General features: G+C 44.6%; 1 protein-coding gene across 1 annotated transcript in view; it reads left to right on the forward strand.

The window, feature by feature from the left end:
• The window catches only part of LOC147717636 (E3 ubiquitin-protein ligase TRIM39-like), a 262,498-nt gene that overhangs the window by 65,423 nt on the left and 179,957 nt on the right, over window positions 1-17,118 (forward strand). The window contains exons 4-5 of the mRNA XM_086920537.1: window positions 8,539-8,561; window positions 10,203-10,315. Coding sequence (XP_086776663.1) covers window positions 8,539-8,561; window positions 10,203-10,315 — 136 coding nt within the window. The remainder of the gene's footprint in view (window positions 1-8,538; window positions 8,562-10,202; window positions 10,316-17,118) is intronic.

Raw genomic sequence — 17,118 nt, forward strand, 5'->3', positions numbered from 1 at the left:
GATCTTATTGGACCCCCGAAAAGTTATCAAAAATGAACACCCAGGTGATCAAGAAATGTCCAAAATGTGGCGAGAGGGAAGCAAATGATATCCACATGTTTCACTCATGTCATCACTTTGTTATATTTTGGAGTGAAATTGGTAAGATTATTGATGAAAGCTTAAATACGTCTATCAAGGTAAGAACCTTTAATGTTATTTTTGGCATATTCGATACCAATGATTCCAACACTATTTTAACAAAGAACCAGAAACACCTTTTGTTTACAGTAATGTTAATTGCTAGATGCAAGATTTGTATAAATTGGATTCTCCAGTATTCGGGTGTCTTTCATAGATTCACATGCTTGAATATTCCCCGTTGTCGATATCAATAAGAAACTAATAATATGTATATATACAAATATATAACAGAAGTTTCAAGACCAGAAATACGAAATACTTTAAAAGTACCAGGTTAGCATTAACACATAGGAATACATAGGAGAAAAGGAAAACACCTTTATAACATATCCATGTCATTATATTAGTCCAAACTACAGCCAATCAGGCGAAAGCAACCCTCTAGAACCTTCTCCTCAGAGGCTCATGCCCTCCGATTTTCTTTCGCACGTCTTGTGAAGGGAGTCTCCCTGAGCTCAGCTCAGTTTTCTTCTGTCCATTTTTCTACAATGTCTTTAAGTACGAAGTCTTTATTTAGACCTTGTTCTTCTTGTGGACAGTTGAGACTTTATTCTGAGGACCCACACAAGAAGTGTATATACTGCCTCTATCCGGACCATGAGGTTGGCAAATGTAAAATTTGCAGGACTTTTTCCACAAAAACCCTTAAGGATAGGGAGGGACGTCTCCTCCTTTGGTTACAGAGGTTGAAAGACAAAGATTCAACTCTCTCTGACGCAGACAGCCTTGTGTCAGGTACTTGAAAGGCCGCTTCAAAGCGTAGCAGTGTACAGGAATTGCCATCTCCCTTCTTGAAGAAGGAGAAACATCCCCTCTTGAAGGCTCCTGCGGTGTCTCCTCCTGCTACGCTCACGAGATCTGACTCTCAGGCGTCTACGGCTTCTTCAAAGCATGTTTCTCTCAAACGTGCACAATCGTCGACGGGAGTGTTGACGATCGTCCCAACGATGAGATCTGCCGTCTCTGGCTCGTCGACGACAACAGTGACGACGACTTCTGCTGCTTGCTCATCGACGATGGCTGCGTCGACGTAGTCTATGTCGACGAAGGTATGCCTCAGTTTTAAAACGGTCTCGTCGACGATTCCTATTGCTTAGTCATCGAAGAAGGGTCACTCGTTGAAGAATGGTCACTCGTCGACAACAGGACCTTCGTCGATGATGGTTATGAAGACTACATCAGTGCTCCGTCGACAGGTGCTTCATCGACGACGGCATAGTCTATGGTGGCTCGGTCGACTATGGCTCCGTCGACGGCTGTACTGTCGTTGATGGTTTCGACAACGAGTTCGTCGACTGTGATAACATCCTCCTTTGCATCAATGCCTCTGGTGCCACTTTCATCCTCCAGGTCTGGTTCTTACACTGTTGACCCTCTACACCAGCGTCGCCAGGTGCCTTTGTACCAGCTTACTATTACAAGTGACACGCAACCTCCGTCACCACTGTTTGCCACAGGTTCAGAACAGGACTCTGGTTCTGAGGAAGACGAGGATGATAATTTCCGAGCAGCTCTAAGCCCTTCTGAGCTCGTCATAAAATGTCAGGATTATGGAGATGAACAGGAAGATCCGTATGTCCAAGGGGAGGAACCTTCCACTCAGGTTCCAACAGCGACACTACCGCTTTACCTTATATCCAATCTACAATATATGCTGGAAGATTACAACAGGCGTTTTCCACCATCTCGCCATGGCTCTCCTCTGCCTCCACTGCCCGCACCTGCAGCACCTCCTCCTGCTGTTCCGCAGCCACAACAGGCAGTGCAATCTGCCCCGGCTACGGCCTCTATTAGATTCCACGCTACAGTTGATCAAGACGATGCTGATGAGACTCGCCCAGAGTGAGAGGACGGCGAGGTTCAGGATGATGATGATGATGATGATGGCACTATGGCAGATTAAGATGATTATCAAATCCAGACACCATCCCCTCCTCCTGCGACTCCAGGGGATTCCCCTCCTGTAGACATCGCAAGCTTTCACCAGCTTATGGATAGAGCGGCGCTCCGCTTTAAACATCCAATAGTCCAAAAAGACTAAGACTGTTTTCTTTACGACTTTAAAAGTCAACCTTTCAAACTAGTTCGGACCGTCCCCATCATCGACTTTATATGGAATGAGGGTGTCAAGTTGTTGCAAACGCCGAATTCCATCCTGGCGCAATTGCCTCATTTGGAGACGAAGTATAAAACGCCTCATGGTTCTCCAGCGTGCTTGGTTGCGCAGCCAAAGCCAGATTCCGTGGTTACCCAGGCCGCCCAGTGCCGATCCAGGAACCCGTCTTCCCCAATTACTGCTCCTCCTGATCGTGAGGGTCGTCGCCTTGATGCCATTGGCAGGACATTTTCACAACTATGGCTACCACTACTGTAAGGGCAGCAAATTCTCTGGCCATACTGGGACGCTATGACCGACAAATGTGGTCTGACAGGTCTGCCTTTGTTGGCCTCATTCCGGAGTCCTCCAGAGCAGAGGCTCTAAAGATTCTTCAGGAGGGGGAAGAGAACGCCTGAAGAGATCATAGACTGCTCTGTAGATATCACCTGCACTGGATTCCGTCAGCTCGCAGGGGCAGCTGTCTACAACGTCAGGGTTGGCTTCGTTCTACCTCGTTTCTCCAGGAGGTTCAGGCGAAAATCCTGGACATGCTTTATGATGGCGAATCGCTTTTTGGCCAACATGTCGATGACGCCCTGCAGACAATAAAGGACAACGAAACAGCCCATTCTTTAGGCACTCTGCAGTTCCGCAAACAGCCTTTTCGTAGTGCAAGCAGACGCAGCACCACCTCTTCTTTTCGCAGCAGATCTAATCAGTACCGATCCTACGGTCAAGGTAATCAGCGATATTCCTCCTAAGCCCAACAGTCCTCTCGCCAGCGTCTTCCAAATTGTATCGAGGGAAGTCTTCCTATAGAGGCTCCGCTTCAAAGAGGCAATGACTTTCCTTCCCCGCTCAAAGTTGGAGGTCGAATCTCCCTGTTCTTTTCACAATGGTCCTCAATCACTTCGGATCATTGGGTGCTGGACATTGTATCAAAGGGCCATGCCTTGGAGTTTGTAAAGTTTCCTCCTCCCACTCCTTTGATTGGTCTGCCCCAGTGCACCTCCAAGTACTTTTCTAGCATATTCGCATCATGATTAAAAAAGGTGCCATCGAAGTGGTTCCCAAGTGTCAGGGATGGGGTTCTATTCCCGGTTCTTCCTCGTCCTTAAAAAGACGGGCAACTGGCGTCCAATCCTAGATTTGCGGGCACTGAACAAATATCTAAAGTGCCAATCCTTCTGCATGCTCACGCTAGTGGAGATCCTGCGTCTTCTCTCCAAGGACTATTTCATGACTACCATCGATCTCCCGGACGCTTACTTCCATGTGCCAATTCTTCCACGGCACCGGAAGTCCTTGCGCTTCCGAGTAGGGCGGATAGACTTTCAATTCAGGGTGCTACCTTTCGGTCTATGCTCCTGCCCTCGCGTCTTCACAAAGGTCTTGGCTCCAGTGGTGGCTTACCTGCATCTACAGGGTGTTCAAATTTTCCCCTACCTAGACGATAGTCTCATCATGTCGCAGTCAGCTGTCCCGGGTCACTCGATTCTGTCAGACGCTATTTCGCTCCCTCGGTCTTTCCATGAACACCGAAAAGTCTCAGGTCGACCCAGCCCCCTGCAGTATTTTTCTAGGCGCCAATCTGGATACGTCAATAGCCAAGGCATTAGTGTCTCACGAACGTCAGCTGCGGATTCTACGCTTGGTGGCTCTTATTTGTTCAAAAGAGTCCGTTTCAGTTCGTCTATTGAAATCCTTTCTGGGGATGGCACCCTCCTGCATCTCCCTGATCCCAAATTGCAGGCTCAAGAGTCTCCCCATTCAGAAGGAACTGGACAAACAGTGGCGTCAGGTCACCGGCTCTTTCAACGATCTGGTCCTAGTGACTGCTCGGATGAGGTTGGCTCTCCAGTGGTGGGCGCAACCGTCCAACGTTGCTGCCGGGACTTCTTTCCTCAACCACCGCTCCAGAGCTCATTCTGACCACGGACGCCTCCTTGGAAGGATGGGGGAGCACACCTTCATGGGCTGTCCATAAAGGGCAAGTGGACTCTGTCTCAACGCTCCTGGCACATCATCAGACTGGAGTTAATGGCCACCTTCCTGGCACTCAAATCGTTCCATCTTCTGATCCAGGGAGAATCGGTGCTCATCCAAACAGACAATACCCCCAGTATGCACTATGTAAACAAGCAGGGTGGCACCAAATCTCCTCTCCTGTCTCAGCTGGCACAGAGTATTTGGGATTGAGCACTTCAGCACCACATTACCCTGACAGCAGTTCACCTACCAGGCATCTCCAACATCCTGGCGAATTCCCTCAGCAGGTCGGCATCCTCGACTCACAAGTGGGAGTTGCATCAGCCGACTCTGGACTTCATCTTTCGCGGTGGGGTCATCCGCACACGGATCTCTTTGCGAGCCCGGTGAACCGGAAATGCCCGTCCTTTGCAAGCTGGCTTCCACATCCAGAATTGTCCGGGAATGCCCTTTTGATGGACTGGTGCGATCTATTCGCCTATGCTTTTCCGCCGATTCCACTATTTCCTTGAGTGTTATGGAAGATGCGGAGACAGCCGTGCCACATTCTCCTGATCGCTCCCAGATGGCCTCGACAAACGTGGTTCTCGGAGCTGCTGCTTCTCTCAGTGCGAACCCATTCTCCTTCATCCTCGAGTGGATCTCCTCACGATGGACGAGGGTCAGATCTGTCATCCAGACCCCTCCTTTCTAAAATTCTCAGCCTGGAACCTGAGCACCTTGAATTTGCCCATTTGAACATTTCACCAGCATGCAGGGAAATTCTTGCCAATGCCAGAGCTCGGTACACAGTAAAGACTTACAAGCTAAAGTGGAAAAGATTGTCACTGGAGCGCAGCTGCCAATATCCATCCCGTTCATTCCACTCTGGCTCCGCTACTGCCGTTCTTCCTGCAGCTGGCGCAATCAGGACTTTCCCACTCCACTTTGAGAGTTTTCTTGGCGGCAATCTCTCGTTTCCCGCAGGATGGCTCCTCCTCTCCCTGCTCTTCCAGGGTCATTCGTCAATTTTTCAAGGGACTGTTCAGGAAGTTCCCACCCATTCGTCGTCCTCCTCCTACCTGGCATCTCGATATTGTTTTGGCACAATTGATGAAGGCACCATTCGAGCCTATCCACAAAGCGGATTTCAAATTTCGGACCTGGAAGGTGGCCCTTCTCCTTGCTTAGATCTCTTCACGTCGCGTGAGTGATATTCACGCCTTTACCATTAAACCGCCTTTCTTTAAAATTCAAATCTGACTTTGTGGTGCTTCACACTAATCCGGCTTTCATGCCTAAGGTGCCCACTGACTTTCATCTCAATGAACCTGTTTTCTTAAAGACTTTCTTTGCCAATCCTCAGTCTCCATCGGAGCAACGTTAGCATTCACTGGACGTTAAACGATGCCTTAAATTTTACATCGACAGGAGGGCACCCTTCTGCAAATCTGATCAGCTGTTCGTTGCTTACGGACGAATGCGCAAGGGGCGTTCTGTTACCAAGGCAACTATTGCATGTTGCATCTTTTCAGCAATTTCTTTCTGCCATCAGAAAGCCGGCAAGCCTCTTCAATCATCTGTGAGGGCTCATTCCACCAGGGCGATGTCATCCTCTACTGCCCTGTTTGCTGGTGTGCCGATTCACCAAATATGCAGAGCAGCTACATGATCCAGCAGGCACACTTTCCCAAGACATTACTTCCTTGAGACGATCAACGAAGCCGATACAGCAGTGGGCCAAGCGGTGCTTCGCAATCTTTTTACCTAAGGTGAGCCTCTGCTTTCTTCCCTCCATCTATTTGGTTTATGCGATGATATTGTTATTATCGGTATCTACCTGGCTATATTATGCTATTTTGCATTTTCATGCCTATGCATTGCTGATTTTGCTTTTGCAGCCAGCTGTTACTGCTCACGATTCTATTCAAGCATGTGAATCTATGAAAGACACCCTAATACTGGAGAAGAACAATTGTTACTTACTGAAACAGGTGGTACTCCAGTGTTGGTGTCTTTCATAGATTCACATGCGACCCACCCACCTCCCGTCACAGGCTCGCTTCTCCTCCTAGACTCTTTTGTCACTCCTGTGCTACAAAAATCTGTAGTTTGGACTAACATAATGACATGAATGTTATAAAGGGGTTTTTCTTTTCTCCTATGTGTTAATGCTAACCTGGTACTTTTAACGTATTTCTGGTCTTGAAACTTCTGTTATATGTTCTTATATATACATATTATTAGTTTCTTATTGCTATGTTATTTACCATGGGGCTCCCACTTCGACGACTGGGAATATTCAAGCATGTGAATCTATGAAAGATACCAATACTGGAGAACCACCTGTTTACAGGTAAGTAACAATTGTTCTTCTTCCCATCCCCCTGAAGGCAGAAGATTGGGTTCGATCAGTAGATAAATTCAGGAATTTGGACAGAGGAAGAGGGGAAGGCAAGCGTACAAGGCACTGGGGTCTGCGGGACACATATAGACGGTAGGACAGGAAGGGATGTCCAATGACTTAAACCAACGCGATCATGAACCTCATGAGTTTTATAGGGGCCTGAACAGCGACATATTAACTCATGTAAAATGGTAACTGTTGGTATCAAGGCATGGCTCCCACCTCATCTCCGAGGGTGCTTAGTGAGAGGTGACCCGGTTGCTTTCACAACAAGATCGCATAAATGAGGACAAAAAAAAATCTAGTTTTTATATTTTGGAACATCTACTCCTCTGGAGCAGCAGCCTTAGATAGTGGACACCAACAACCGAAACTTCAATGATCAATGCAGAAGAATATTGATAGCTTAGTTGAAAACTATTGCAAAGAGAGCCAGTAATTGTCAAGCAAGTCCAAAAGTAACCAATGACCAAATTGACAAGTCACAGCACTGGGTATCTAGATAATGAATTCTAGGTCTGATGCTGTGTATAAATCTGTAGACAAAATGTTCCTTGCCTAGGGACGAAACGCTGAAGACAGAATTGCCAAAGGACATAGTTGAACTATAAATGTACCAGACGTGTAAAAATAGTTCAACTAAAAAAGTAAGATTTCAACAGGAGAGGGATCAGGCTTTAGAGGATTCCCTATTTCTTTCCAGACACCAGCAATACCAGATTGTGCAGACCAATGTTAGGAGATAAAGACAAAAACTGAGGTCTACAAGCGTTAATTCTTGCTAAAACATTATGGGAATACATGTTCAGAAGTCAACATAGTCCTGCTGGTTACGAAGCAATGCAATCATAGTGACGATAGCCTATCTAGCAAGGTTTCATTCTGCAAAAAATGGATAGGTGAATGATCGATTAACATCGTCTAAGATTCATGAGATGGGTGAGACCTACTGTTGTCTGCCGTCCAAATTTTAAGGAGCTTTACAGTTGCTGGTCATCTTTTCCTCCTTCTATTCTTCCACTTCATCCTCCAGTTTTCAACTTGAGTTATTAATGTACAGTAACAAACACCCTTTTATTTTGCAAATTTAGTTGCATTTAAATTTGTCTATTTTGTGGCTGGGTAACTATTTCTCATTGTGTTACGTTGCCTTGTCCTCTTTCACACCAATTTACTGAGGTACTATTGGTTTTATGTACATAGTGAGTACCACAGTAGACCTGTATTGCATTACTGTATAGGTAAAAGGGGTTAACTACCATTTTATTCTCACTACAAATAGGTTTTTCTTTATGGGACCCTAGCACATAACATTTAATATTATGGTCTAGCGATTAACCGTACTGACTTATGCAGCACACGATCGGGTAGTGTGGAGGCAGTCCTGTCTAGGATTTCCAAAGATTACCACAAAGGTGCAGGATTCTGATTTGGGGCCACAGGGTGTGGTACTAAGTGTTTAGGGCCATCATGCCTTTATGCTTTGTACCCCTTAGTGAGGGACAGGCTACTGCTCCTGTCCTACAGAAAGAGATGCCCTGCTCCATACTAAGTCCACAGGCCCTTGGAAAGAACCCCATTACACAGCAAGCAAAATGTATTCCTTCTCCACACAACCATCTCTTTATCTGGGTACCACTGTTATAATGATGCAGTATTGTTCTTGATTTCTATTGCATTGAACACAGTTTATCATGTAACTCTGCACTTGGTGCTTGGTCTGTGAAGGCTGGTAATAAAAATATCAGTAGTAATCATCTAGTTGTATAAAGTTATTTGTAATTTTTCCACTTATGAGTAACTTTTTAAAATATACGTTTTACTGTGAACGTAAGCTTTATTAGCTCCATTTTGAGCCTTTTGTGTTTTTGTTTCCCCCCAGGATGTGAAGAGCACATTAGACAGGTATGATTATCCTCTATTAACAGCTCACCATATGAAAAATTAACAAGTAACCTTTACTCCTTTCATACTATAGTTTTTTAATTTCTATACTTATTATGTATGTATTGGTGCCCCATGAGTAGACTCATTTTTAATAGGTCATATTAGGTGCTAACCGTGTAGCTTTTACAATATTTGTACCATGAGATGTACTTGTTTTGTCTCGGATATTTCGAAATGATGAAACAGAAGTGGATATTCTTCCTTCTAACTTGCTACTCAAGAGAATGAGGTAGTGAATCATATATTTTCTTTAGATTTGACTTTGTCTAATTTTGTCCTTAATTGTTTATTTCATTGATATTGTTCACTCCTTCGTCTTCCTGTTAATTTTCTTTCTTAGTTTCATTTTTTATTTAATTTCGATCCTACATTTTACTTTTTTTTTGTAATTCATTTTCCTTATATTCTCCTTTTCTTACCTATGCGTTCATAATATTTCTTTTTTATTATTTTGCTTAGCTCTTTCCGTTTTATCATTTTCTCTTACCTTTGTGCGTTTTTTTGTTTCTTTGTTTTCAATTTACCTTCACCTTTTATTTTTTCTTTCCTCTTCTAGTTTCAATTCTATTTTACTGTGTCTTATGTATCTTAATTAGCTATGTATGTCTAATTATTTTTCTGTTTTAATTAGATATTTTTACTTTATTTTCTTCTTTTTTTCCTATATTTTAACTTCCTTTCTTTCCATTAGTGTATGTATTTTTTTTACTTTCCTTCACAAATTTCTATTCACTGTAAGTGACGCATGTCCAAATCTTTGTGCGTTGTTCATATTGTTTCCTCTGCAATTTCTGTCTTTCTTTGTGCTTAATGTATACTCCACTGTCTTGCCTCTGTATCTTTTTCTTTTTTTCTCATTTGTAAATTTAAATCCCTTTCTTAGTGTCTGTTTTCAACTTAATTTGCAACCTTTAGTTCATGCCTTGCTTGGAAGTTCACAAGTTTGAATACCTACAAGGCAGACTCCGACATTTGGCGTTGCTAACATGTATACTATTCAAGTTGTCAATAATACTCCATATATATAGCATTCAAAACTGTCCAAATATGGTCTAATGTGCTATATAAAAACAACGTAATAGATTTCTAAAAAAAAATCGTTAGGGTTTCACTTTTAGAGCATTGGTATATTGTTTAATTATCTGTTTGTAGTTGTATGCTAGAAATGAAAGTTTGATTTTCCTCAATGTTCCTTCACCATTTTAAGTTTTGAGTGCAATCATTTCTTTGATTTATTACTATTTATTCCCTATGAAACCGTACCCTTTAAGAAATTCCTCATGTATTTATCTGCAGAGGTACAGCCCTTGTCTGATCCCTATAGCCAGATGTCATCCAGTCCCTTTTTATTTCACAAAAGAAGTCCTATTTAGATCCTTTACTTGTGAAGTTTTGCATCCATCTCGGTGTACAGTTACTTTTTGTTCATGCCCAGGTATTCTATTCCTCATTTTTTCAAGAGGGAATCTCCCTGCCTGCTCTTTACCTAATTTCTGTATTTTACTTCCTCTCTTTTATCTGACAGAAAACAGGATTTCTCAAATACCCTTATCTGAACAGATGGGAATTTGATAGCATTTCCATTTGGCTTTTTTCTAGGTATGAAAACATGAAAGGTCAGGATGCATCTTATAGTACCTTTAAGGGGAAAGAAGAGAATACATATGTGGAAAAGGAAGTGGACCTGCAGATGAAGATAATTGAATCATTGGGTGAGAAACGACGAACTTGACCTAGTGTTACTAAAAAATTTTTTTTAAAAGTAAACTGTAGATGGCTGTATTTATCAGATCACCACTGATTTCATTTGGTATATTGATATGTGCTGTTTTTGAAGAAATAAATCCCAATTGTAGGAAAGGAGGATCTGCTTTCATGGTTACCCCCACTTTCTGTCTGGTGTCAGTATGTTTTTGACTTGTCTGACTGAGATCCTGCCAATCAGAACCCCAGTCACTGTGCTTTCTCCCTAAATTGACCATGATTAGTACTTCTAAAAATCATAATTGACTACTGGCGTACACTTCTAAGTCCATAGAATATGGCACTGAGGTACGCAGGGCATAGGTAAACCAGGAGTCTCACATGGGCTGCAGCATGTATTGTTCCACCCATGGAGCCCACTTAACCCCTTCCGTGCGGGGGTAATTCCCCCGCTGTGCTGGGGGGCGGGGCGGCGCGCACAGCACCCCGGTGCTCATGACGAGCTGAGCTAGTCATGACCACACCCGTTTCCGTGGAACGCTCAGCACAGCAGGGGAATTATCCCCGCATGCGAGCGTTCAACGGCTCATCACCGAAAAGGTTAAACTATGACTACAGGCCTGCCATTGCAGCCTGCGCGAGTTGGTGTTCGCACTTCTCACGACAGATATGTGTTTCTTTATATCTGGGGTCACTACACTTGAAATCTATGGCAGGCTCTTCAGTCCTCAGGGCAGGGTGGTTGACTAGAAGTGTGAGGGTGCCCCTGCATGAGCAGGACACCCCTATAAACCCCGGAGTCGATTCTCCAGGCTTTGTAAGTGCAGTCAGCCATTTTAATTCATATAGTTGACATCCATCTTTACAAGATGTCTAACTATATAGTGGCTGCGCCGAATCCAGTCATGTTTGGTATTAAACATGTTTGAATCATACCCCAACACTGATGACCCCATGTACCGGTGGGGTCCCTTGGGGTGTCCCCCTGTACTACTGATAACAGCCTTTCAGGGTCTGACAGCAAGGTACTGCTGCTGCCAACCACGCACATGATTCTGCCTTCCTGCTGCTGAGCCAGGTTCAAGCAGGGAAGGTAGAAAAATAGGTTTCCTGTCAATCAATCATAAAAGAATGCATAAAAGTACATAGCATTTCATTCAGTTGATACAACACTAAAAACAAATATTTTAAAAAGCATCTAATTTGTATCAAGTAAATCATCCTTTCGTTAAAATCTTTAAAATATTATACAAATGCTTATAAAATATTATACTCCTGAGGTAAATGGCATACAGCAAGATTTAATCACTTAAATATTATGTAGCAGCAGGGTGAAAATAAATTTATCTCGCAGTTTGAATCCCACATAATTAAATCCATCTCTATTCAATTTTGTCAAATCAAGATAACATTATATTGCAATCTTCCTAGTTTTTAGGGCAGTTTGTAAAAACTTCACCATCATAAAGCATACAAATGGTGTTTCTAATTGCAGAAGAACTGAAAGTGCTACGGTATGATTAGTCAGAGTGAGCTTACACAATAGCGGCACAGTAAACCTTTTCCTCTCTGTCACATAATACGCAGAAAAACTAAAAATGGGAGATTGTTTGTTTAGATAAAGCATCGCAAGGACATACGGTTTGATGGTTTAGTTAGTGTCTTTTACGGGGAGCCCAACATTAAGGGAATGTAATTTAATTTAAATCTTGTCAGTAAAGAAGGGTGCTGAGAATTCACAACAATAGAAAATTTACCACCTAGCACAGGAAGAAGAGCCTGATAGGTAATTGAGCTTTTTGTTTTATTCCTTTCCTATCTTATCTGTTCACTTTTTGCTCTTTCAGTCATGATTTAGGATAGGTTTCGCAGCTGTTTGGATTTTCATACAGATCCTCCGGGCCCATAGAGAGAAGGGTCTGTCTGACATAAGTTAACCAGGGGATAGTTGCAGCACGATCAAGTTTCTTTATCTAATATGATATGCTGATTGAGTTGGACCATATTTCTTCTCCAAATTGATAGCCACAGCTGTAGTGGGGCCATTTTGATCATATCACTAATGTAAGGCAATCCAGATTCCTGGAATTGATAGTAACCTTTTAGCAAACTTATCTGCAATAATTTGTAACTCTTCTGTTTGTGTGGCTCCCCATATTGCAGCTATAGAGATGGTGTTTGCTAAATAAACTTGAATCATTTCCTCAATTTGTTTACTACCCACATTTTTAGCAAATTTGAATAGGGCTCCTATACTTTTTCTCATGAGAATCGCCCTATTTGACACATCTCAATCCATTTTAATTTCGAATCAAAAAGAATGCCTAAACAAGCAAATGTTTCCACAGGTTCTGGCTCTGGTTTTGCCCTCTATGTGGAGCTTCCTCACGCTTTTCTTACCCCCCACTGACTGTCAGTACGGAGGTCTTTGTTTTATTCACTTGTAAATCTAAAACTAGCATTAAGGCTGAATTTCATTATACAACTTTGTAGGGCCATCGGTGTTCTAGCCATCAATACTGCGTCATCTGCATATAGCAGAATTGGAAGGAGTGTAGAAGCGGTATGAGGGACGTCTTTACTCCACCATAACCTTATTTAATTTATTTGTATACAGAAAAAAAAGAAATTAAGCAAGGACACACCCCTGCCTTACTCCTTTCTCAAGGCTTACCATCACTACTGCTTGGGCATATAGTTGTCTAATAAATAATTTTATCCCTGCGTCAACTCCCATGCCCTCTATAATGGACCATAATTTGTCATGGGCCACGTAGTCAAAAGATGCTGAAAGATCCATGAAGGCCAGGTGGAGTTGGATTCCTTTGCTATTGCATATTCACCTAAGATGTTTTTATCCTCTGTCCATTCTTCCAATCGGTTGAGCAAATGTCTGCCCATTAATTTTGCTGAACTGTCTATTGGAGAGATAGGGCGATAGTTAGCTGGGTTCGAACCATTTCCCTTCTTATTTACTGGAATGATCACAGATTGCTTCCATGAGGGTAGGGGACCTGCTTTACTAATTGTCACAGGGGCGCCCACAGGATTCTATTAGCAAGATAAAGATCTACTGGGACCCCATCTGGTCCATCCGCATTCATGGCGGAGGACTGGGAAAGAGCAAGTTCTATTTCTTTGATTCCAAAAGCCAGCGTGGGTGTTTCCTCTTGGTCTAGATTATCGACACCCGGACTCTGCTTTCCCCTCCTTTTGGAAGATTGTCTGAAAATAAGTTGCCCAGGTTTCTTCGTCTATATACGAGTCTAGTGATGGACCCCCCCTCCTCCTGCAGGAAGGGGGGGGGGGGGGGGGGAGTATAAATGCCTTACTATCCCCAGTAATTGATGCTTGCATTCAATTCTCCAATGCTTCTGCCTTAAGCTCCTTCTTTCTTTTTATTCTGGCTAGCTTGTATGCTGTCCTGCAGCCACTAATTAGATTTCTATTTCTTGGTTGTTTTTTAGTGCTTTTTAGGTCTCGCGCCTAGCGTTGCACTGCGCAGCAGTGCTTCGCGCAGCGCGAGGCATTTTGTAATCGAAAAATGGGGTTTCAGCAGTCACCTAGGACTCGCTCGTGTGTTTGCTTTTCCCGAGCTTTTCCGTTTGTGGGCAGCTATTGGCCTCTGCGTGAGTCTTTTAATGAAAGACTGCACGCAATAGGCCACAGAAGGGCGCATTGCTCCGCCCATGGCCTATTGGTGTCTATTACGCGCTTGGTGCGCGTAATAGACACCAATAGGCCATGTGGTTACGTGTGTTGCAGTGGCGTGCACGCGAACCACTCCTTTCTTTTGATTCTGACCTCCGTGGTTTCCTTTTCATTTCTTTTGGTTCTGACCTCCGTGGCTGCCTGTTTCCTTTTACTGTGTCCTACCTTTTAACTTCTAGCGGGCAAATTGAAGGTTTAGTGTTTGCTTCCTGCCGCAATGACATATTCACTGCTGAAGCCACACAGGAGGCGGCTCACAGCATTTGCAGTGCAATACCACTTGTAGTAGTCAAAATACCAGCTATTGATATTGCAAATGTAAATTTTTATTTAATTTCAAAGTATGCCGTTATTAGCATAAACAAAAATCATTTTCATGAAGAAAAGGGTGCAGTAACACAGGCTGCCCCTAGGTGTCCCTGGTCATGCACCCTTTCTTTCGTGAAAGAAATGTCTTTGCCTACTGCTGGCATACTTTGAAATGGAGGGTCAATCCTGCCTCACGCTATCCCGTGCACAAGCTGCTGCTGCCCTCTTCCTGTTGCCCAATGGCTGTGCTCGTGTTTGCACTGGTTCCTGTCTGCAGGCACACTAATGCACAAAGGCAGACATGCTTGCTCGTAACACGTGCCAATTCTGCCTCACGCTTCCCAGCTTCCCACTGCCCTACAAATCAGTAAAAACGGAAAACAGAGAGCCTTATTCCTAACTAGACTCATCACCATCAGGGTGTTCCTTAATATCTCCCTTACATTTAGCCAATCTTCTCACATTCCATGCTTTGCCATCCTGCATTACTACACTTTTGTTGAATACCTTATCTGAAAGAACCCCATTAGTTATAGATTCCTCACCTTGGAATTACCCCCCAGGCATATGGCTGGATCTGGAATGTTTTTTCATCAGCAGTACCTCTGCGTGTTGGAAGGTGGCGTTGGTCAGTTCCTAATCTGTCATTGGTGTTCTGGTCGCTGGGAGGATGTCAAGGTAGCTACTTAGACGCCGCCCTCGCGCGCTGACGTCGGTTCTTTCTTTTTCTGCACTGGAGAGAGCGGTACCTCCAGTCACTTTTTTTTACTGACTTTTTTTTTACCAACTTTTGTTGATATCTTATTTTGAGGCAACGACTCCTGGTGCACGAGGGATGCCCAGTTTCAAGGCATGTGGTTCCTGTCCCCAACTGATGTCCGTTACGGATCCGCACCGCATGTGCCTCTTTTGCCTGGAGCGTTAGCACGACCCCAAGTCGTGCCCCGACTGCTGGTCGATGGCGCTGAAGACTTTGCAGGAGCGCTCCGGAAAGCTGCTTGAGCGCCGGTGGTCGACTCCGCGCCGCTGGAGGTCCCGAGGGAGCTCCAGGTACCAGTTGCGGAGCCATCACCACTTGCACTCTGGGTCTGGTAAGAAGTCAAATAAGCATCGTCTGTCTTCGACTTCTCCCCCGTTGTTCGGCTGACATGATGGAGGATTCGGCAGGTGCACCTCCCGCGGCTCTGCGTGCGGAGACAAAAGAATCGACTCTGGGCTTCCCTCCCTTCCCGGGACCTGCTGCGACTCCCGCCCAACTTCGTAAGTTTTACGAGGCGATGCATGTCATCTGTGGGCGGCCCGAACCTGCCGGCGCGCCTTCAGGCGCCACGGATTCGGTTGGGGGGCCTGGCCTTTCAACACCCTCTGCTCCAGCCACGGTGCCGCAGGCCCCACTCTGATCCAGACCTGGATCCAGAACGACGCCGATTGACCTTATTACACCTCAAACCGGTGCGTCTTCATCCGGAACTGCAGCCGCAACCGACGCCGGTCGTGTCCCCGGCCTCCTTTCCGATGTGGACACGGAGCCAGATCCGGTCACAGAGAGGGGTTTTTGTGCCTCTGGTGACTCCTGGGGTCCCTTTTTGGGCATTAACCCTACTATCAATACCATCATAAACTCATCATTAGCCACTGCAGAAATTCCCAATGAATGGAAGCTTGCTGCAGTCAAGCCTCTCCAGAAAAAGGCCCTATCGGATGTGACCACCCTCTCCAACCTGCGTCCCATTTCCTTGCTCCCATTGGTATTCAAACTGGCGATAAAAATTTGTGAATTTCCTTGCTCCCATTGGTATTCAAACTGGCGATAAAAATTTGTGAATAGCCAACTCATAAATTTTCTAGAGGAGAACAACATCCTGCACCCTAACCAGTCAGGGTTTCGGTCGAAACGTTCTACTGAGTCGGCCCTGCTGTTTACAGCAGAGACCATACGAACTGCCATGGACCAGGGAAAGAAGGCTGTCCTGATTTTACTCGACCTGTCGGCAGCCTTCGACACGGTCTCACACACCATCTTAGTGGACCGGATGGTTACAGCAGGAATAGGAGGGGTGGCTCTGGCTTGGCTCAGAAATTGTCTCAACAATAGACGCCAAGTCACAGTCCTGGGCCCATTTCAATCGGAAGCTAAAGTCATCAGCTCTGGGGTCCCTCAGGGCTCTAGTTTAAGTCCCATACTCTTCAATCTGTACATGGTACCCCTGATTGAGCTAATTACGTCATTCCAGATTAGCACAATATCGAATGCTGAAGACACGCAGCTCATTCTGGTGTTGGATTAGGAACTGCCTGGTGCAGAGGAAAACCTGAAAAAATGCTTAAAAGCTACGTTTGAGTGGATGACTAACAATCACCTCAAATGTAAGTCCGGTAAGACGGAAATCTTGCCGTTTGGAAATCAAAATCTGTTTTCCCCGAAACACTGGTGGCCTGATGATGCTGAAGCCTCCCCTAGTACCATCTCGTCTGCTCGAAATTTGGGCATTAAATTCGACGACCAATTGTCCTTTAAACAGCAAGCAGTGGCCGTAGCTGGCATGTGTTTTCATATAATTAAATCTTTGAGGACATTTTTTGATCTTCTTCCTCTGCCAGCCAGGAAAACGGTGGCAGTTGCGCTAATAACTTAGAGGCTGGACTACTGTAACAGCCTATATGCTGGAGTTAATAAGTCCATACTCCATAGGCTACAGATGGTCCAGCACGCAACTGCCCGGTTGGTACTACGATGGCCGCGTAAGTCATCTGCTTCGGCCGCACTTAGTGCGCTCCACTGGCTACCAAT

This window comes from Lissotriton vulgaris, chromosome 5 (assembly GCF_964263255.1).
Source record: "Lissotriton vulgaris chromosome 5, aLisVul1.2, whole genome shotgun sequence".
Classification (NCBI taxonomy): Eukaryota; Metazoa; Chordata; class Amphibia; order Caudata; family Salamandridae; genus Lissotriton; species Lissotriton vulgaris.